The sequence below is a fragment of the Physella acuta genome, unplaced genomic scaffold (assembly GCF_028476545.2).
Source record: "Physella acuta isolate Inbredline_101_S28 unplaced genomic scaffold, ASM2847654v3 ptg001700l, whole genome shotgun sequence".
NCBI classification, from domain to species: domain Eukaryota; kingdom Metazoa; phylum Mollusca; class Gastropoda; family Physidae; genus Physella; species Physella acuta.
Window position 1 is genome coordinate 263,282 of NW_026733213.1, and position 24,219 is coordinate 287,500.

The window sequence follows — 24,219 nt, forward strand, 5'->3', positions numbered from 1 at the left end:
AAAGTGCATTCGGCTAGAACAATGCTCTCAACATTAGAGTAGAGCAGAACAGACCAGCTATTTGACTCAGCTAAACTAAAAGATCCCACCATTAAAACAAACTTCTCACTTTAACTACAAAATAGATTTAGTCTACTCGAGGACTTATCAGAACTGGACACCAATAACAAAGCGAAAGGATCCAGTATATATACACGAAAAGGGGCGTAGCTAGGGGAGGGCGGGTTTGGGCGGCCGCCTCGGGCGCCGACCCTAAAGGTGTGAAACAGGTGAAAAAATTCACTAAAATGATCATTTTAAGCTGGGGTATTAAATTATACCCAAATTTAAGAGAGTAAACGGCTACAAGGCTTTACTCAATGATTTACACGAAAAACCTTTTACTAGCCTTCCCAGCAGAGGGGGGGGGGGGTGGTCCGCTTTTTCATTCTTGAATAACTATATTTATAAATGGGCAGGAAGCATACAATTGATAGTTCGCCCTAGGCGCCGAAACGGGTCGTTTCGCCTCTGTACATGAAAACAGGTCAATGTATACTAGGACATAGGAATAAACAAAAGAAGGAATGGATCTCAAATGATATTTTGAATACCATTGAAAAGAAAAGAGAAGCCTAATTAAAAAAACAATATTTGGAACCATAGAAACCATAAAAACGATGCAGAATATAGAAGACTACAAAAAGAGATAAAAAGGAATGCTAGGAACGATAAGAGAGACTATATAGCCAACATGGCGACAGAAACACAGGCTGTAGCTGATAAGGGAGATAGCAAAATACTCTACGAGATAATCAGGACTCTTACAAGCGGGATAGCAAACAAATCATCCAGTTTCAAGACGAAAAAATTGGAGAACTCTCACAACGGAGAAAAAGCAACTGAAAAGATGGGCAGAATACTTTGAAGAGATTCTGAACAGACTAGACCCAGAAGAAGCTGCTAACTTCACAGACATTTACCTACACTTTGAAATGTCTAGAGGACCAATCTCAGAACAAGAATTAATAGAAGCTATTAAAAAAAAAAAGCACTAAGGCTCCAGGAGTTGACAGAATCACTGCGGAAATCCCGAAAAAGGACCGAACATAGGTGCACAAACTGTATCAGGGATTTTTAATAGAGTACGGAACAAAGAGAATGTGCCAGACTCATGGAAATGGGGAATCATCACCAAATTCCGAAAAGGGCGACCTGAATGTTTGTGAGAACTGGAGAGGCATTAAACTTCTATCAGTGCCAGGACAAATCTTCTGCAGAGTCTTATTAAAAGAATGAGGAAATAAATCGATGGAATCCGTCGTGAAGAGCAAGCTAGCTTAGGGCCAACAGGTCATGCAATGACCAAATGTTTATCTTGCGCACTATAGTGGAACAGTCCCTGGAGTGGAATTCGTCTCTCTCTACGTCAACTACATAGATTTCGAGAAGACATTTGATACCATCCACCATCCATCATTATGGAAGATACTAGAGCTATATGGCTTTCCAGGAAACGTCACAAACATTCTCAAGGACCTGTACTCTGACAACTAATGCTGTTTGCGACATGAAAATCAGCAAAGTGAATGGTTCAAGGTAAAAACAGGAGTCAGACAGGGCTGTGTCATCTCACCTGTCATCTTTTTGGGTGTAATAGACTGGACTTTGAGAAGAGCCACTGAGGATAAGCCAAGAGGAATTATTTGGGAACTTACCAACCACCTAGAGGACTGTGACTTTGATGATGACTTGGCTTTACTCTCACAAGCCCAAAAAGACTTCCAAGAAAAAAACACAAAAATAGAGGAAATAGCTAAAAACGTTGGGGTAAAGATAAACTCCTGGGAAACCAAGCTAGTGAAAATAAAAAAATAAAAGTGTTCTAAAGACCTTTGCTAATGGAGCAGGGTTAGAAGATGTTAAGTACCTCGGCAGCCATATCTCAGCAAATGGCAGCATCAAGAAATATATAACAACCAGAATAACAATGGCAGCACATGCTTTCAACAGACTTGCTAAGATCTGGAAATCATCCTCACTGCAGCAGAGAACCAAAATAGGGATCTACGAGTCTAATGTACGTTCTGTACTCCTCTATGCTACAGAGTCATGTAAACTAAACAAGAAAGTAAAGAGATACCTCAGAGGCTTTGAAAGAAGATCCCTCCAACGTATCCTCAAAGTTTCGAACAAGGAAATACGACGAAGGACATACTTAAACGACAATGTTTGTGTTATAAAACTAATACTTACTGCGACAGCTTGGCCAAGGGCTACTCCATCTCTCATTACTATCACAAACTGATGACGGATCTCCTCCCACCAACTCATACCCTTCATAACAGTTGTAGAAACACTCGCTGCCGTAGAGGTTGGGGTGAGAAGCAGGCTTGCATGTGGTGGTGCCGCTTTCTATTTTGTTCGTATTCGACATAGAACACCTGCGAACTGTTCAGTTATTTTTTTTTTCAACTTTTCAATTTAGATCTATATGAGGATAATAATATCTTACACATTTGATCCATTTGTTTAATTTTATTCGTTGTTGTCTTATTTTTAATACCTGTTAGTCAACTATTAAAACTAGTTTTATACATTAATTTTTCGATGACACGAGAGGAGGACCTAAAAACACGTCGATGACAAATCGACAGCTAAACACAAATTTTACTGACCTCCTACATAAAATGTCATTTGACATGTAGTTGTTAACCCCCTATTGTCCGTAGCCTTGTACGTGATTGTGTGATACCCCTCGGAGAATCTAGAACCTGGGCTGTTGCCATTTGTCCGTGTGGGTCTGTGAGATATGTTGGAAAGTTACGGGAAATTTAAAAAGAATTATAAACTGTGTAAGGTTGTTAAATAAAAAACGTAAACATATTTAGAGAAATATGAAATAATTTATATGCAGGTTTAGTATAATGTTCATAGAGGTATATAACGCTAAAGAATATTTTACAAACCACTCTTTCATTGGTCGGTGTTTCTACAACTGTTAAGAGGTGTATGAGTTAGGGGTCGTCCATAAATGACGTCACACTCGTAGGGGGATGGGAGGGGGTCGGAAATTTTGTGACGATGTGTGATGAGGGGGAGGGGGGGGGTCAGATGGTGCTACGTCACACTTTTGCTTTATAGAAAAGAAATGTTAGAAAACGAATTTTAGAACTTATTTTGCGTTTTAGAAAACATTTTTAATAATTTGTAATAGGAATTGATTAAAATCCTCTATTTATGACATATTTCAGACAAGATTTTTGAAAAAAATATCGATGTTTTAAAAAAAATTCAACTGCAATTTTGTGTGACGTCATTTTAGGGGAGGGGGTCTGGCTTTTTGTGACAACGTGTGACGGAGGGGAGGGGGTAGGCAAAAATCGTTAAAAAAAGAGTGACGTCATTTATGGATGACCCCTTAGTGGGAGGAGCTCAGTCATCAGTTTGTGAGAGTAACGAAAGATGGAGCAGCCTTTAGCCAAGCTGACGCAGAATTTTTTTTGTTTGTTTTATAACACATACTCACGCTGGCGTTAAGTAAAAAAACATAAGTGTTTTAAAATTGGTATTTCTTTGGGTATTTTAATGCCTGTACAGAAATTTTTGTTTTAAACATTCACATTAGACATATAGGCTACCTCTATTAAGAATTATGGAGGTATTTAAAAAAGCATCTCTCTCTCTCTCTCTCTCTCTCTCTCTCTCTCTCTCTATATATATATATATATATATATATATATATATATATATATATATATATATATATATATATATATATATATATATATATATATATATATATATATATATATATATATATATATATATATAAATATATATATATATATATATATACTAGCCGTTCCGGCCAGACCCTGCACGGGCCTCTGTAAAGGACCATGACATATGCGTTAACTAATCAGTATATACTTGGCATTGCACACCCTAACCACAACCAACATAAACCAAGCACAAAAAATCGTAAACATAACGCAAACACAAATACAAAAAAAAAAAGAAAACACAAACGAAAATAAAAGCAAACGAAAACAAAGCATATACAAACGCAAACCCACCCCAAACACGAAGAAAACACAAACGCAAACATAAAAGTGCTCACAGTCTACCTTGGGGCGCCAAATCGCACCAAGCTGAGGCGCCGGCAGAACCGCCTGTTTCAGCTTAGTAAACGACTACAGTACCCCAACTTATTTATAGTCTTATGCACTCGCTTAAACGAACGTAGGCGCCAAAGCGAACACGGGAAGGCCCGGGGCGCCAAATGGCACCCTGTCATGTCGCGGGAAGACGATCGGATTTGATTCAATTAAAGACTATAGTAACTTTTCTTATCCATAGTCTATCGCACTGTTTAAAGCAAAATTATGCACTATAGTGCTCTTAGGATAGCCCAGGGCGCCTAATTGGACCCTGCCGGGACGCCAGTGGACGCGCCTGTTGTGTGCATTGTTGTAGGTATTTTAAATACTGCCTTTTATATATTCCATACACTAAACGTACTGTTTACTAATTACTTTTTTAATCAATGAAAGTTAATAAGCCAGCTCCTAAATTCACGACTTTTAGGGGCCCAATTCCGGCCAAAAAACAATGAATTTTCTTTTTATAAATAATGTTTTTCGTGCACCTTGTTAGTGGTTTTGTAAAAAAAAAAAACAGGTCTACTATAGCAGTGATTGTTCTACAGTAACTAACACACGCTGTTTCGTAGAAAAATATAAAATCCACAAGAGCTGTACTTTGAAAGATAGGCCAACGTTCAGACTACTTCCATTACTTACTGCCCTTCATTGAAACACGGAAGCCCATAAAGCTCATTTAAATAGTTTTGTCCTATGTAAATTAAAAAGCGATTTATTCACTTAATTATTATTTAAGTAAAGCTTACTAAAGAATCCTATAGCTATAATAATAAATGTATTCAAAACTAATAATATATATACAAAAAATCATAAAAATAAACATAACGCGGGAAATCATTGCGCAAATCAAGCTTACGTGTTAATATAATTTTGACCAGCTAGCCTATTTTTTTAAAAAAAAAATTTTTTACAATTTTTCGGTAATCATGAAAATATAATACAAACATTTGTAAAACACGAATATTGCGGCCCGAAATAAGTTCGGACTTATTGTTGTCTGGTTCGTTATCTCACAGTGGTTATACATTGCAATGAAATAGATTAAAATACTCAGGTAATAGACTATTTAAAATTTAGAGAAGCAGGCTACTAACATATATATATATATATATATATATATATATATATATATATATATATATATATATATATATATATATATATATACATATAGGTGGGGGAGGGCAAAATAAATTGTTTGCGGGGGAGCCTTGTTTTCTAGTTCCGCCACTGGTGAACATTCGGATTATTGTAGCAGCATTTTGCTGCTGCATGTGGACAAAAACGGTCAGAGGGGTCATTTAATATGGGTACCCCCTACCATTACCCAGAACATGATAAATAAAATTATGATTGAAATATCAGAACCAGACACAATAGTTTCAACTCTTAAGATCGGGAAGAGTGATAAGTGGGCTGTCGCTTTCTGTCCAAACGCCCCTTTAAAGGATTTACACCATTACGGCAGAAGATCTATATGCCCCCTGTGTGGCACAACCAATATATCACTAGACAACGATGGTAATTACTTCGATAATGATCAACTTATAGACGACAGTGAATACGTACCAAATGACGCCACAGAAATCGACCCAGCCCAAGAACCTGCCGCAGTCATAGCCCCAACCACAGAAGGAGAATGGACAACAATTCCGTGAAGAAAGAACAAGCCTCCACGGAAAAATAAAAACAAGTTAATTAAAAAGTCTAGTGACAATTTTAGCGCAATTTCCTTATGTTATCTAAAAATAGCTCTGTCGTAGCGTAAATCAAGAGCAGGGTTAGTAAAACCATTGGTTAGTTATTAAAACGTTTTTTATTTTAAAAAATTTCAGTATTTTACGTTTTATTTACAATAGAGTTACATGACTAAAAACCATTGCGCGCCTACTGAACGTGATGGCGCAGCCATGGAACGCGATGGCGCAGCTATTGAACGTGATGACGCGTGTGGTGTGGTTGGAAAAAATGCCTACTAATTCGGTCCAAATTTTAATTAATTCAAAAAAAATTTTGTGACCGAACGAAAGGATATTTTTGAAAACTTTCTTCGGCAATATTGTTTTAAATTATGGCAGGAATCGATTGGTACATGTTTCAAGTCGCTAAGTGGTCTGGTTGCCGAGATATGGGCCAAAAACTGCATTTTTCCGAGGTTTTTTGGCTTTTCCGGGAAATCCATGAAAGAAACCCGTAATTTTTATGGCCTATGTTCATCCTCGTAACTTGCTTAACATAATTGCTTTTGGAACTAGTCATCGATATTGCTTCGTTGAGGAGGAGATACGACTTAAAGCTGCGGACACACATCCATCCATTCATTCATACATTCATACATCCAGAAATGACGGGTTAATAAACGCAATTCTCCAGAATGGAAATTGCGCTAAAAATATAGTTTACGAAGCAAAGAAAATGAACACATCACTAAAACCGAAACTGTCCAGAGCCCTACACGGCCAACCCCAACCCCAACACGCCCAGCCCTAAAGGACAGAACCACGACAAAAAGGAAAACATTTACACCCCCTCCACTGATCCCAAAAAAGACTAATGCGGACCAGGTATTAACCCTTTGAGCCCTGGCCTCCCTGACCTAATTTCTCCCATTTCCTGAGCTCCCATGGCCCAACCAATTTTCACTTATCTGCTTCTGACTTTGCCTATAACTTTTGAACCGTTTGAGATAATCAAGCCAAATTTGGTATCCAGACTTGGGATCAAATAACAATGCAGCAAGATTCTGAAAGTCGTTTTTTTAACACTGTATGAACATAACAAAGTATATAAAACGAACTCATAATTATTATCAAAACGCCAAGGAGACTGAAGTTTTACAGCACCACGTGCATCATAACGTACTTGAACAGTTGCATTGTCTGTAAATTTCAATGCCACTGTGCTCCGTCTCAAATTCAACGTCACTATCATCACAACATAGACCAGGGATATTATCTTCTTGATCAGAATCAATAAGTAGTTGTATTGCCTGAGATGTAGTCATTCTACTTCTTTTGTTGATATTTCGGTCTTTTGCTTCATCTTTTGCACCAACTTTATGTGCTGAAGTCGATGGCTGTGGCTCAACTTTTCGTTTCGGCGGCATGGCTACGAAATGTTAACACTTTCACTTTTCCTAAAATCTATTTTTAAAAAACATAATCCCGCACTTAAAAGACAAATGCGCAGTTTTAGTCAGTCTTCTGCTAATTATATTTAATTAGATGGTATACCGGCCGCTAGGAATATGACGCTAGATCATCGGGCCGGAAAACTGGATTTTTCGGACATATATGCCTAATGTTGAAGCCGGCGGTTTACCGGCCTGGCGGGCTCAAAGGGTTAAAAGCAGTGTTAGTAACCTTACAATAATAACCTTCATATTACAAAGTGCAATATACAAAGACAAGTATGTAAGGCAATTAATCGGCAAACATAAACCTGACTTCATTTTATTACAGGAAACTAACTTTAAAAATAAATTCACAGCAGACAAATTCACTCACAACTTAGGGTTAACTCAAGCACACCACAGCTACAGTTCACGTATCACGGGTAGCGGGTCAACAATTTTTAACACATCAAACTAGTTCAACATAACAGACACGCACGCCGACTCCGAAGGGAAATTAGCAATAGTTACAATCGAGGGAATAGGGGGGAAACTAAGCATAGCCAATGTACACGGACCACATAGACCCAAAGACAGTAAATTTTATGAAAACCTGTAAAAAATATTAAATAACAGATAAAACCAACATGACATTATTTTGGCCGGGGACTTCAATTTCGTGGAAGACAGATTAGACATCGTAGGACCAAAAGACATTATTCGAAACCGCTTAACCACAGACAAACCACATGCCGATTCAATCAACAACATTAGAACATATTTCAATTTAGTTGACACATACAGAGCGCAATACCCACACACCATACAAACCACCCACGGATGTAACACATCTGGGAATAGACTCCGTCTACACAGAATTTACGCCCCATCGAACATGAAAATCAACAAAGTAGAACACCTATTCTCAACACTACAGTTTAGCGACCATACAGCAGTTCTGGCAACTTTAAAAAATGAACAAACACAAAACAAACCAAAACACAACACATACTTAAAATTCAATAATACACTATTACTAGACGCTACATCAACACTATAAAAGACATAATACAATTTTACACGCAGTCATCACCAAAATTTAACAAAATCCAACATTGGGAAGATTTAAAACAAGACATTAAGCGGGTATCTATTCAATATGCATGTAGCATTAATAGCGTAAGGCCCCATATAGAAACTAAACCAGAAAAACAACTAAGTATACTTAAAGGAATCAACAACAACAAAGAACAAATAGACTCAATAGAAACGGATTTTCTAACATACAAGAGCACAAATATAGAGGATCGCAAATTAGAAGTAGAATAGAACAAATAGGTTCGGAAAATCCCACACACCACATTTTAATTTTATAGCAAAGCTTTCAGAGGGCAAAATAAATCACACATCTCATAGACATCAATAACCAAGAGACGACTGACCCTAAAAAAAAATTCAATCAATATTTAGAGACTATTATACGCAACTATACAAGTTCGAAGAGACAAACACAGACATACAAGACAAATACCTTAAGTTTATTAAACCCTTATAGGACAGCGAAAAATTAATATTGACACCCCCTTTCAGTCAGTCAACATAACCAAAGCCATACTCAAATTAAATTCAAACAAATCGCCAGGACCAGACGGCCTGACAAGCGAATTTTTTAAAGCCCTTTCAGCCGACCTAACTCCCCTGCTAGAACAATGCCACGAAACCTTCAACAGATCATACATTACATTAATACGCAAACCCAAAACCGATCCTAAACTAACCCAAAACTATAGACCTATTTCTCTCTTAAACACTGATTACAAAATCCTAACCAAAGTTCTAGTCTCCAAAATTGAACCACACTTGCATAAAATTATAAATGTAGGTAAACAATGCAACATCACAGGTAGGAACATACAAAATCACAATTACTTAATTAGAGACATCACCCACTACACACACGAGAAAAACACACAAGCATGCATACTCAGTTTAGACCAAGAAAAAAAATTCATAAAAAACGTTCTAATAAAAAACTTTTATGTAATGATGCACTAAAAAGTAGAAAATAAATTATACACTACTATTTAAATTACTATAAAGAAAAGCGTGGTTCACTTTAGTTCTTTAGTACCTATTGGATACCTTTACTAATAGAATGCATTAGAAACACTAGAAGCTTTAGAGGAATCGACAATAATCGACATACCAAACTCACTACTATAGCTCACTACTATATAGGCATTTAGCTCAACAAACTTACAAAAATCAATAATACAACTCCACATTACATAGGAAAAAAACATAGACCCTTTTAAACAGAATGCTTACAAATATTAAATAAACCGGGCGTAATTTCTCATAAACTTTCTCGAATATTCTTATATAACACTACGTGGGACGGCAACTCGGAATATAGACATGATTTTTAATTACTTAAACTTAACAAAAAATAATACAATCTCGTAGAAAAAAATAATTGCGCACCAAGCAAACGCCAAAACAAAATGTGCATAATAGTGCGGAATATTATTAGTACTTTATAAATTTACATGCGTTTTTTGAGAAATACAAAAAAGCGTAAATTACTACTTCCGGTCAACGGAATTTACTCAAACTTTTACTGAAAGTAGAGGATTAGATCTTTTACTTACATGTTTCATTTTATTTATCTATCTGAAATAGTTCTCAAGTTATAGGCTTTTGAAAAATTCAAGGTAAAAAGAGTACCACTTCCGGTTATCGGAAATCGCTCAAAAGTTGATACGGATCTGCGATTTTGATAAAATACTTATATATGAAATTTCATCAACCTAGCTATAACGGCACTCAAGTTATGGTGTTTACACACACACACACACACACACACACACACAGACATACGGACAAGATTGCAAAATTATGTTTTTCCGTATCAGTGAGGTGTAAAACGTCGAGATTTGCAAAAATCTTTTGCACGATTACAAGACTTTCTCTGTACTTCGTATATACGAGAAAGTAAAAACAACGAAAAATTTGTACACGAAAAATCACAAAACATTTACAACGTTAGTGCAAAAACGCTCAACCCCATTATACAAAAGAATCCAATGGTGTAGGAAATACTCTCTAACAGACACAACAGACACCTTCACCTCAAAACTATCACAACCAAAGCCAGGGAAATAACATACAGACTTATTTACAATTTAACACCCCTAGTAAAACAACAGAAACTCTATTGCCCACTATTCAGAAAAAACACACCCGAAACCAAAACGCACATCTATGTAGAATGCCCTGCCATACAAAACATGAAAAAGACGCTAGAATCTTAAATAACAAGAAAGGAGACCTTCAACATCGATATAGTTATAACTCTTATCCAAATCCCTTAACAAACAGACAAGGTGGACCTAGAGCAAAAAGCAAGGAAGGTAGCTATCTTTAGACAGACTATTTGGAACAGTAGAATAAGAGCAAAACACGACAAGGTACGTTGACTGGACAGGTACTAGACTTGATTTATCGTAGATAGACAACTCGACAATGACAGCATTCAAACACATATAACATGATTAGCAACACCACAACGTAAAGAACATATTACACTGCATTGGTTACCTGGTCCGCCCAATCCTAACCGACACATCCACTTTCATCACACCCTCCAAACCCCCGTCCCTAAACCCCAGAATCACCATATCATATTGCTCCCATAACTGCATTTCTTTCGTCCCTATGACCCCACCCCTTTGTTGAAATACTATGTTAAATACTGAGAATGATGCATTATCAAAATAAATTTCTAACAACATCAATTTGATTACCACCCCCACAACCCCCATGTCCCCACCTCGTTTCGCATCATTTATTATTTGTCATTAAGGTTCCTATTGTTGCTTATTTGTGTATTGTTTTATTTACACAGCCTACTAACAAACATTGTAAAGACACCATTTGACTCTATTTTACTAGTATCTTATATGTACGGTACTTTGGTCCACATCGTACAAATTGACAATTATGACCCCTCCTCCATTTGTATTCATTTTATTATCTGTAAATTAAAACTTACAATTTTTTTGTTAACTTTAATAACATGTATGTCCTTATTTGGACTCTTTTGTGAGAACACTGTTAACCAATTTTTTACCTTATGTTTAAGTTTTGTTTTGTTTTGGTTTTGGTTGGTTGTGGTTAGGGTGGGCAATGCTGGGTATATGATGATTACTAAACACACAGGTAATGGTCCTTAACAGAAAGGTTTTTCACAGAAGCCAGAGCAGGGCCTGCCAGGGGTGGCTAGTATATATATATAAATAAACACAGGATGTCAATTAAACGTTCCCTAAAGACGTCATTAAAAATTCATTCAGTAAAGATGTAATTGTTGCAAAAAAGCAAAAACTCACGAAAGTTGACCGTCCTCAGGATCGTATGCTTTCGGCGTCTCCCACGCCACTATGGCACTCGTTTCATGTTTGTCTGCTGTGACATCTCTGATTGTTTTACATGTCAGTTGTGGGTTGTGGTTTGCTGATATTTCAAAATATCAAAATGTCTTAAAGTGTAACTTATTAAAATTCTACTAAATTTTACCCAATGTTTATAAGTTTGTTTATTTATTTATTAAATCGTCACTGTCAAGAGATAATAAAATCTTCAATGTGTGGAAAAATTCGAAATACGTATTAATGTAAAAAAAAATATGTCTACAGTGATTGTTTAAACAAAAATTTCGGTACAAGCATTAAGAAACCCAAATAAATATACGAACGAAAATAATGAATAAACGCAAAAATAAATAAATAGAATAGAATCTCGTAGAAAAAAGAATTGCGCACCAAGCGAACGCCAAATAAAGATATTCATAATATTGCGCAATATTATTAGTACTTTATAAATTTACATGCGTTTGTTGGGAAATCGGAAATAGCGTAAATTAGGACTTCCGGTGAACGGAAATTACTCAAACGTTAACAGAAGGTAGAGAATCAGATCTTTTACTTACATGTGAAATTTCATTTATCTATCTGAAATAGTACTCAAGTTATAGGCTTTTGAAAAATTCAAAGTAGAAAAAGTACCACTTCCGGTTATCGGAAATCGCTCAGAAGTTGATACGGATCTACGATTTTGATAAAATACATATATATATGAAATTTCATCAACCTAGCTGTAACGGTACTCAAGTTATCGTGTTTACACACACACGGACAGACAGACACACACACACACAGTGACATACGGACAAGATTGCAAAATTATGTTTTTCCGTATCAGTGAGGTGTAAAACGTCGATATTTGCAAAAATCTCGATTTTTCTTGCACGATTACAAGACTTTCTCTTTACTTCGTATATACGAGAAAGTAAAAAGCATCCTAAATAAACCGGGAGTGATCTCCCCTAAACTTTCTCGAATATTCTTATATAAAACAACAGGGGATGGGTACTCGGGCTATAGACATGATTTTTAATCCATTTAAAATACTTAAAGTTTTAAAAATAGAATAAAATCTCGTAGACAAAAGAACTGCACACCAAGTGAACGCCAAATAAAAATGTGCATAATAGTGCGCAATATTATTAGTACTTTAAAAATTTACATTAGTTTTTTGAGAAATCGGAAGTAGCGTAAATTACTACTTCCGGTCAACGAAAATTACTCAAAATTTAACAGAAGGTAGAGAATTAGATTTTTACTTACATGTGAAATTTCATTTATCTATCTCAAATAATACTCAAGTTATAGGCTTTTGAAAAATTCAAAGTAGAAAAAGTACCACTTCCGGTTATCAGAAATCGCACAGAAGTTGATACGGATCTACGATTTTGATAAAATACATATATATATATATATATATATATATATGAAATTTCATCAACCTAGCTGTAACGGTACTCAAGTTATCGTGTTTACACACGGACACACACACACACACACACACACACACACACACACACAGACAGACAGACACACAGACATACGGACAAGATTTCAAAATTATGTTTTTCCGTATCAGTAAAACGTCGAGATTTGTAAAAAATCTCGATTTTTTTTTTGCACGATTACAAGACTTTCTCTATACTTCGTATATACGAGAAAGTAAAAAGAAAGATATTTGCTGATTAAAATGTTTTTTCCGAATGGACAGTCACTCGAATGTGTCAAATGACCGAAAGCCACTTGCCCGAAGACTGTTTGCCCACAAGAATGTTAATATTATACATTTCCAAGTAGACATTGTTGTTAAATCCGAACTTTAAATTTTGATAACTAACACAACTCCTAGCGTAAATGATACGGGAGTGATCTGCCCTAAACTTTCTCTAATATTCTTTTATATCTCCGATACATTTGTCTTTGATGAAAATGCACACATATCAATTATTACATTTATTTAGAGAGACAACTTACTTTAAAAGTTACAATATTTAACAACGAAATTACGAGATACGATAAACTACTAACTGGCGATCGCTTATCAGAGGGTCGTCGTGTGTGAACTGTTTGTTCCTTGGTGCTTTAATCATAGGGGGTTTGACCACAGTTGCTTTGACCATAGGGGGTTTGACCATAGGGGGTTTGTCCATAGGGGGTTTGACTATAGGGGATTCGACCATAGGAGGTTCGACCATAGGGGGTTTCACCATAGTGTGTTTGACCATAGAGGGTTTGACCACAGGTGCTTTGACCATAGGGGTTCGACCATAGGGGGTTTGACCATACGGGGTTTAACCATTGGGGGTTCGACCAAGGTGCTTTTAGCATAGGGGGTTTGACCATAGTGTGTTTAACCATAGGGGGTTTGACCATAGTTCTTTTGACCATAGGGGGTTTGACCACAGTGCTTTGACCATAGGGGTTCGACAATAGGGGTTTGACCATAGGTGCTTTGATCATAGGGTGTTTGGCAATAGGTGTTTAAACCATAGGGGCTTTGACCATAGGGGGTTTGACCATAGGGGGTTTGATCATAAGTGCTTTGACCATAGGGCGTTTGACCACAGGTGCTTTGACCATAGGGGGTTTGACCATAAGGGGTTTAACCATAGGGGTTCGACCAAGGTGCTTTGAGCATAGGGGGTTTGACCATAGGTGCTTTGACCATAGGGGGTATGAACACAGGTGCTTTCACCATAGGGGTTTTACCATAGAGGGTTTGTCCATAGGGGGTTTGACCACAGGTGCTTTGATCACAAGGGGTTTGACCATAGGGGGTGTGCCCATATGGTTTTGACCATAGGTGGTTTCACCATAGGGGGTTTGACCACAGTTGCTTTGACCACAGGGGGTTTGACCACAGGGGGGCATAGTATATAGAATTTAAAATAGAAATTATAAACTGCTATTTTAATTTTAATTTATGATAAAATTAATACCCTTTTCTACATGTTTCCCGAAAGTCCATTAATAGAAATTAACATGTACTAAAATAGTCAAATATTTTAGTCTCCACATAAAGGCTGGTGCTAGACCTCATAGATTTATTTTAAACATATGTAACCCTCACTCAGTGGGAATGCTTTTACTCACTGAGGTGTTGTGGTTAAGACGGGCTGACCCTGAGATTTAGAACACACTGACACCGACAGTTGTTGTCAAGTACTGGCTTTATTCACGGTATCGAGCCATGACGGCGATGCATAACACAGTAGTACGACGCTTTCAAAACAGAGAGAAAAAAACGAAGAAAGACAAAAAAGAAACAACTGTAGCCCTAAAACAAATGTAAATAAAAAGTTACATTCATGACAACACCACGTGTAGGCTACAATATACACGGGTACAATAAAATATGTTTCGGCCAGTACACAGTACTGCCAACAAGTACCAATAAGTAGTACTACAAATAAATACTTAAATAAATACTCAACCTAACTAGTGGACACATGCAGCTCTAGCAGGAATACACAAATAAGTATTCTAACAATAAACATAGTTTATATAACTACACTACCTTCTTTAGGTCTAGATCTTGGTCACCGTGTCCACAGACAGCAGCCTTGCGTGTGACTGACACGGCTAGGCACGAAACTACCCACAGTCCCATGTCACATGACATGGGACACAGGTAACATCGCTCACAAGAGCATGAAAAAAAAAACTACATCAACAGTTCAGTTGCGGTCCCACAGGGGCCGCAACCCAATGAATTAAAACTTTATTCTTACCCCCCTTGGCTGGTAACCATATGTGTTACACATAATTGGAACACAAATAATGCGACATATAACAAGTGTCACAAATAAATAATGTAGACGTACTTGAAAATATATAGCATATATAAAGGATAAAAAAAACATGCCAACAGTATAGTCAAAGAGGTAATACTTGTTTGGTTAACTAAATGACAGATGAATTAACATACTATTACATCCTGTCGCAATTTAAAATATAATTACACACCTTTAAAAATTAATCCTTACCATATATGGACACAGCGCTTGTTATCAAATGCCAGCATTATGATAAAAAACCCTATATGGACAAAACACCTGTGATCAAAGCCGAACACAGTGCTTTTGATCATACACCCGTTGAGAAAACACCTGTGGTCAAAAGCTCGTTATGGTCAAAGCCCCGCTGTGGTCAAAGCCCCTATGTTAAAAACACCTGTGATCAAAGGTCCAGGCACCGAAATGTTTAATAAGGTTGACACATTTTTCGCCTGTGAGTTTAAAATAAACGGCGAAGATAACCACCTTTTAGAGATCACAAACTACTGGTCTGGATTTAACGCAAATACTTTTAACCATGGTCTATATTGTGTCAACTAATCTATCATTAGTCATTTAAAGTTAATTAAATGAACTCAAAACTAAGATTAAAAACTAGCGATCGCTTAATAGCTTGCTGTGTGCTGTGAACTGGGGATCAAGGACGGTCGCTTTCCCGCTCGAGAACTGACGAGAGCGTTAAGAAGGGATTTTTTAGATATCAGGAAGCTGCAGATTGTGTTTTAAAGCAAATTTTTTTAGTCTTAGCCTATGTAGTGTCAACTTCATAAAATAAGAACTACTAAAAATTGAAAAATAAAACAACTGACTCTTGAACAGTGTTTAAATTTTTAAAAATCTTCTTAGAATATTATAGAAAACCTTGCAACATTGTCTCTTGAACAGGGTTGGTTCATTTATCTAGTTCAAAAAAATATTCCACTTACGTCTACAAAAGATGATGCACAGAATCATTACATAGAAAAAAATGACAAATCCTATCGATCTCTTCGGTCGCTCCAGCGGTTGTGTTGACTTCCCGTGAAGAACTGGAAGAAATTTTAAATTTTTAAACGACCCACTAAACAATGTTACTGTTACAAACGTTTAATTCACGAAACTTAGAACCAATTACTGATATTCACTTGTTAAGTTTGGTCTTGTTAGTTATTGCTTTGTCTTTTGAATTTGCAGTCTTTGTTTACCGTCTGTGTGTATCTAGTGTGTTATAGGTAAGTTAAAGAAGATTAAGCTGGAGACAAGACGTGTCGTCTGAGCAGTCTGTTGCAAATAATAAATTACTGAAATCAACTCAAAGAAATCTCCTGAGTGATTTAAATCTTAGAAATCAAGCAACGTAACAACACTAAATTAAAAATTTGATATCGGAAATGTTAATTAAATTCTTTAAAGTTAATTCTGCAAACGTTTATGTTTTCTGGACTACTTGATTTTCTATGAAATCTAAATTGTAAAGTTAAATAACCGGGTAATGTTAAGTTGTATAGTAGAATTAGACGGCGTGGCTTAGCGGTAGACAGCTAGACTGCTAACCCGAGAGTCTCGAGTCCCTGAGTCCACCCATCTCTGACGGGTACAGAATTTCTTCCAGGTATCTCTTTCCCCTCCTGAAGAAATTCTACCGTCCCCCCCCCCCCCCCCCTCAACGAATGGAATTCATTTAGAAAACATACTTTTACCAGTGTCCGCCCCCCTCCCGGAAAATGTTTTCCGCCCGCACTCACACCCTCCCCGCCCCCACCCCGAAAATATCAAGTGCGAACACTGTTTGTCTGTAAACGCTAAACCCATACAATAACACAATATATTATTTGGTAACCTTGATCTACACATAGTTACTGCTCATTCGTGTTAAATGTAGTAGTAGATTTTACCCTTGAGCCTTGCACATATAAAATTGATACAATAATTTAAAACTGCTTTTCAGCGGCTTATATTCAATACGAAACATGCAAATATGTGAAATCCATGGTTCACAAACACCTGTGATTTTAAAAAATGTAACTATAATTTTATTGCTTGCCATATTTATTTTAGATATTAAAAAAAATTAGAATGTTTACATGGACTTTTCAAGCCTATTATCAATGACGTTATTATGTCTGTGTCGTTTCTGCATTTGATGTTTAATTATATTTTCTATTCTACAAAAGATGACGCCTTTAAATTTAGATGTTACTATTAGATTAAAAAATGTAAACTACTTATGGAAAATGCATTTAAAACGTTTCATGACAGGGTTTGATGTATAATAAACCGGGCGTAATCTCCCCTAAACATTCTCGAATATTCTTATATAACACTACGTGGGATGGCAACTCGGAATATAGACATGATTTTTAATTACTTAAACTTTTAAAAATAGAATAGAATCTCGTAGAAAAAAGAATTGCGCACCAAGCGAACGCTAAAACAAAATGTGCATAATAGAGCGCAATATTAGTTGTACTTTATAAATTTACATGCGTTTTTTGTTTAGAAATCCGCAATAGCGTGTAAATTACTATTTCCGGTCAACGGAAATTACTCAAAATTTGACAGAAGGTAGAGGATTAGATCTTTTACTTACATGTTACATTTTATTTATCTATCTGAAATAGTACTTAAGTTATAGGTCTTTGAAAAATTCAAAGTAAAAAAGTACCACTTCCGGTTATCGGAAATAGCTCAAAAGGTGATACGGATCTACGATTTTAATAAAATACTTATATATGAAATTTCATCAACCTAGCTGTAACGGTAATGAAGTTATCGTTTTTACAAACACACAGACACACACAGATACACACACACACAGAGAGAGAAATACGGACAAGATTGCAAAATTATGTTTTCCGTATCAGCGAGGTTTAAAACGTCGAGATTTGTTAAAGTCTCGATTTTTTTTTTTGCACGATTACAAGACTTTCTCTTTACTTCGTATATACGATAAGTAAAAAAAGAAGAAAAACTTTGAAGTATGGAAGAATGAGGAGTGTGGAGTAGGTTGTAGATGACACCAAGGTGAGAGTCAAGTAAAAGAATATTAAATTAAATTACAATTGTAACTATTAGACATAGATTGGATACGTGGAGTCAACTATTTGCGATTGTATGTGTATGATACATATGTTGATGTTGATGTTAGTTGTTTATGTTGATGTTGACGTTGATGAAGACAGAGAACAGAGACAAGGACATGCACACCAACACTAACACAGAAACATACATAGACTTTGATACCGATAGACATGGAAAGCATAATATTGAAAGTAACTTGAGCTGTTACATTGAGGGTGCATTGACGTGGGCTGGTTCTGACCCAACCAACCCTTACCATAAAAATACTAATGCCGATGCCCTACATGATATTATGTTAATTTTCCGTCTATTATGGCATACTTCATGTCCGCCTATACCTTCATGTAACATATGATCATGTGGCGTTATTTCAACTGTGGTCCTATGACGTCACATTACCTGTGAGCCTCCAGTCATTGTCCTCACACAGGACCACCGTTAAACTCCCTCCCTCCTGTTTCAACTTGCACTGAGTGCCCTCAGGTAGAGCGGCCATCTTGTATGAGTCAACAAGTGTTACTTTACCGTTTTCTTGATGCATAAAGCACACGTCTATGGCCATAGATTTGTCCACTTTACACTTTGAAAAAAAACGTACATATTAACATGTGCATACACATTATATACCTATATGATATATACATATATATATATATATATATATATATATATATATATATATATATATATATATATATATATATATATATATATATATATATATATATATATGCATGCAAAATATAAATGTAAGTATGTTTGTTTGTGGGTTTGGTTTCATGCTTTAGGGGACATCCATTTATGGCGTCCACACGCAATAGGTGGGGAGTCAAAAATGTTTCTTTGGTTTGCGCGTATGGCGTGTTGACTCGGGGGGGGGGGTGTATTCCGGTCCATTTTGTTGAATTTAACATCGAAATTATTTTTTTAAAAACTCGTTATGAAATATGTGAATCAAAAAGTTAGTTCTTGTGTTAAAAAACTTTTATAACATTGATTCTAAAAATATTTTATTTCTGAACTTTTTATTATTTTTATGGCCGCTTTGATGTCAAAATATTTTTTTAAATAATTGTTTCCATGTCAACATTATGAAGGAAGGATTCTCGTCATCTCAGCGGTATCCATTGATTTTCACAGCTAGTTCCGAATGGGACTTGCCCGAAATTGACTTGCCCTTAAGCCATTTGCCCGAAAAATGTTAATATTATATATTACCAAACAATTATTCGTAATCACTTTAATTTTAAAATCTTGACAAAATAAACATATCTAAACAAAAATAAAGGGAAAATAATTAGTATTATATATTACCACGCAGAAATTCTAAATTAATTTTTATTTGCTAGATATATAACAAGTGTACACACACATTTTCTTTTCTTTCTATGAAACAACGTTAAAAAGAAACATTTTCTTTATTAAGTAATCGCTTGTTAGAACAAGGTGCATTAATTGGAGACAAAACATAATAGACTACTTTTAGTTTTTAAATTCGCCGTTTGAAATGATTACCTCACATGTGAAGCATTACAAGATGAATCAAACAAACGCGCCTCTGTTCAATGTTGCGAGACGCTGCGTCGCTCACACCATGTGGCAAACGCTATTTAACCCTCGCAACATGTTGGTTAAACAAGGTATTCAAAACTTTCATCAAAACAATGTTTAGACATCGCCGCCAATATCACCTTACAGTTATTATACAATAAAGACGTTTTTTAATGCAATTTCGCATAATTAAAAAAAAAATAAAAGCTTAATTTTTAAAAATATAAACAAATTAGTTTTTATGTTTAGAACTGTATTGATTATCAAACTGGAATTGATTAAGAATGTCTAATTTTTTAAATTTATTATTTCCATTTTTTGGGCTAAAGGCATTCGGGAAAGTGGCTTTCGGGCATTTGTCGCATTCGGGCAAGTGTCCATTCGGGAGTTTGTCGCATTCGGGCAAGTGTCCATTCGAGAAATCTGCCTTCGGGCAAACGGCATCCGGGCAAGTGTATTTTCATGGGAAAACGTCCGGCTTCCCTATCTAACTATTACGGAAGCTGATTAACGTACAATCAATGCACGCACTAGGAGGTCGGGATGGTAGTGTGAATAAACCCGCACCCAAAACAACTATGATCCGAGAAATACACCGCCTGCTTTGTTTAGATTTTAAATAACTCAGTTTTAGAAAACAATATAGCACCTATTCATGATAATGATGCTGTTTTAAAAAATAGTCTAATGTTAATATCCTTTCCTTCCTTAAATTTCGATACCTAACATACATTAATATGCACTATCTTTTTAAAAACAGGCTAAATAAAATAACAGGGTATATCTCCAAATCCTCCTACCGTTTTGACCTCACTGATTCGTGGTTTCGATATATTTATTTTAAAACTTGCGGCATCAGCTTTATACACCAGGCAGATCAAACCAACCAACAGCAGGAGACAGAAGTGTCTGGCCGTTGTGAAATTCTTACTGCCTGTGGTTGACGTCATCTTTGTCAGTTGTGTGGGTGGCTACAAAACAAATATAAATAATTTTCATTAGAGTAAGTTATTAATTATTTTAATAACAACATCACTCGGATATTCTGTATTAATACTAAAATAAATGTGATGCTTTATGTTTTCCTATGTGATAGTAACAAAGTTACTTTTATTTTTATCGCTACGGCAATCTTTAAACCGGGAGTGATCTCCCCTAAACATTCTCGAATATTCTTATATAAAAAACAGGGGATGGGAACTCGGGATATAGACATGATTTTTAATCCATTTTAAATACTTAAACTTTTTAAAATAGAATAAAGTCTCGTAGAAATAAACCGTAAGTGATCTCCCCTAAACTTTCTCGAATATTCTGATATAACTAAAAAGTAGAAAATAAATTATAGACTACTATTTAAATAACTATAAAGAAAAGCGTGGGTCAATTTAGTATCTACTGGATACCTTTACTAATGTTATCGAAGACGCCCACGCTTTTCTTTATAGCTATTTAAATAGTAGTCTATAATTTATTTTCTACTTTTTAGTGCATTAGTACATAAAAGCTTGTTATTAAAACGTTTTTAATGCATTTTTTTAGTACTTTACATGTTTAATTTACAATAGAGTTACATGACTAAAAACCATTGCGCGCTTACTGAACGTGATGGCGCAGCTATTGAACGTGATGACGCGCGTGGTGTGGTTGGATAGACATGCCTACTAATTCGGTCCAAATTTCAATTAATTCAAAATAAATTAATTAGGCATCCGATTAAGTCAAATTTAATTTCAGATTGTAATGTCTTCCTGTCTTCACCCACGTGCCAAGTGTGAACCGTATCGGTCAAGTACAAGTGTCCGAATTTTTGCTTCGGTGTTTCGATCAAGAAAGTCTGACGAGGAAGTGAGTTAAATAAAAGCTTGTAAAAAAATTCATAAAAAACGTTTTAATAACAAGCTTTTATGTACTAATGCACTAAAAAGTAGAAAATAAATTATAGACTACTATTTAAATAACTATAAAGAAAAGCGTGGGCCACTTTAGTATCTACTGGATACCTTTACTAATGTTATAGAAGACGCCCACGCTTTTCTTTATAGCTATTTAAATAGTAGTCTATAATTTATTTTCTACTTTTTAGTGCATCATTACATAAAAGCTTGTTATTAAAACGTTTTTAATGCATTTTTTTAGTACTTTACATGTTTAATTTACAATAGAGTTACATGACTAAAAACCAATGCGCGCCTACTGAACGTGATGGTGCAGCCATTGAACGTGATGGCGCAGCTATTGAACGTGATGACGCGTGTGGTGTGGTTGGATAGACATGCCTACTAATTCGGTCCAAATTTTAATTAATTCATAAAAAATTAATTAGGCATTCAATTAAGCCAAATTTAATTTCAGATTGCACTGTCTTCATGTCTTAACCCACGTGCCAACTTTGAATCGTATCGGTCAAGTACAACTGTCCGAATTTTCACTCCAGCGTTTCGATCTAGACAGACAGACTGACGACTGACGACAGAGGAAGTGAGTTAAATAAAAGCTTGTAAAAATAGAATAGAATCTCGTAGAAAAAAGAATTGCGCACCAAGCGAGCGCCGAAAGAAAATGTGCATAATAGTGCTCAATATTATTAGTACTTTATAAATTTACTTGCTTTTTTTGAGAATTTGGAAATAGCGTAAATAAGTACTTCCGGTCAACGGAAATTACTCAAAATTTGACAGAAGGTAGAGAATACGATCTTTTACTTACATGTGAAATTTCATTTATCTATCTGAAATAGTACTCAAGTTATAGGCTTTTGAAAAATTCAAAGTAAAAAAAGTACCACTTCTGGTTATCGGAAATTGCTCAAAAGTTTATATGGATCTACGATTTTGATAGAATACTTATATATGAAATTTCATCAACCTAGCTGTAACGGTATTCAAGTTATCGTGTTTGCACACGGACAGACAGACACACCCACATACACACAGACATACGGACAAGATATGTTTTTCCGTATCAGTGAGGTGTAAAACGTTTTTTGCACGATTACAAGACTTTCTCTATACTTCGTATATACGAGAAAGTAAAAATGGGAATTAGCTTTTAGATATGTTTGGTAGCCATGATAAATGCAACGTAGCTGTTATAGGTTTCAAGTAGAATATTTTTAAGTCAACGTGTTTTTGTCCTAGAAATAACATTTAGCCTTCAGACGTGTTATAAAGTCTTTATTCAAGTCACATATTCTTCAGACTATCGCTAAATAGACAATAGTCACAGCTACGTGCCCACCAGGTAAAACAGATGTACTCACCTAGTTCAAGGAAAAAATTATATACGTTTTCAATCCCAGACCACCTAGTCCGGGTTGCAGCGGAATATGTACTAGAACCAGATGACAACAGAGAGCTCTTATAGCAGACGACAACACGGATGTAGATAACACAAAAATTTGGTGAGCTCAGCTTATAAGCCGTACTGAATGCAGGATAAAGTGTGGTTCATTCCACTGAAGTGAATATAGGTCAAGGTTAATTAGTTTGTAAACAAGTTATCTTTCGTGAATCAGTGAAGTCCCGGACGAGGGATATTTTAACGGGAGTTTACCAGCAAGGGAGAAGCTATCTTTTTATCCGTTTATATTCATTAAGTTGTGAGTATTGAAATCAAGAGTCAAGGCTAAATCACAATTTGTTAATAAAAAATGTTATTTTTTCAGTCATAAAATTTCAGTTTGAAGACCAAAGCCAAAGATGTGACCATTTCGCAAACTTCCCGGCCATTTCGCGACGTAGTTGCTGCGCTTGGCCAATGTCTGGATAGCTTAAAATTAACATTGTAGTTCTTATATTAGCTAGCCAGTTTGAGAAAATAACGTAGTCTTAGACAACGGGCGATAAGCTTTTTATTTTTTACATTGATGGCAAATTTGCGAACTGACCGCGAACCAAAGATCAATGTCCGAAGAAAATTCAGGTGTGGTAATGCTTTAATTAATCATTGTGAGAAATGCTATATACTTATAAACTACGGTTGTTTGGTTTTAAACTCAGGACTGCCAAAATCCGTAAGTTCTAGATTTTGATTATTAAAATAGCGGAAGATCATAAACAAAATTGCATTATCCACTGCAGTGTTTCATGCTCTGTTGCATAAATACCATTGCCAAGGCCTACATTTAA

The 24,219-nt window shown here is 35.8% G+C and overlaps 2 protein-coding genes across 2 annotated transcripts in view; one reads left to right on the forward strand and one right to left on the reverse strand.

The window, feature by feature from the left end:
* The window catches only part of LOC131929966 (uncharacterized), a 61,681-nt gene extending 38,232 nt beyond the window's left edge, over window positions 1-23,449 (reverse strand). The window contains exons 1-7 of the mRNA XM_059286351.1: window positions 23,352-23,449; window positions 20,890-21,060; window positions 18,938-19,118; window positions 16,405-16,506; window positions 11,649-11,772; window positions 2,658-2,782; window positions 2,236-2,430 (exon numbers count right to left, since the gene is read on the reverse strand). Coding sequence (XP_059142334.1) covers window positions 2,236-2,430; window positions 2,658-2,782; window positions 11,649-11,772; window positions 16,405-16,506; window positions 18,938-19,118; window positions 20,890-21,039 — 877 coding nt within the window. The 5' untranslated portion in view covers window positions 21,040-21,060; window positions 23,352-23,449. The remainder of the gene's footprint in view (window positions 1-2,235; window positions 2,431-2,657; window positions 2,783-11,648; window positions 11,773-16,404; window positions 16,507-18,937; window positions 19,119-20,889; window positions 21,061-23,351) is intronic.
* A 502-nt stretch (window positions 23,450-23,951) lies between these two features.
* Window positions 23,952-24,219, forward strand: part of LOC131929972 (sushi, von Willebrand factor type A, EGF and pentraxin domain-containing protein 1-like) — a 10,950-nt gene continuing 10,682 nt past the window's right edge. Inside the window, exon 1 of the mRNA XM_059286358.1 lies at window positions 23,952-24,013. The gene's annotated coding sequence lies outside the window, so the exon portion shown is untranslated. The remainder of the gene's footprint in view (window positions 24,014-24,219) is intronic.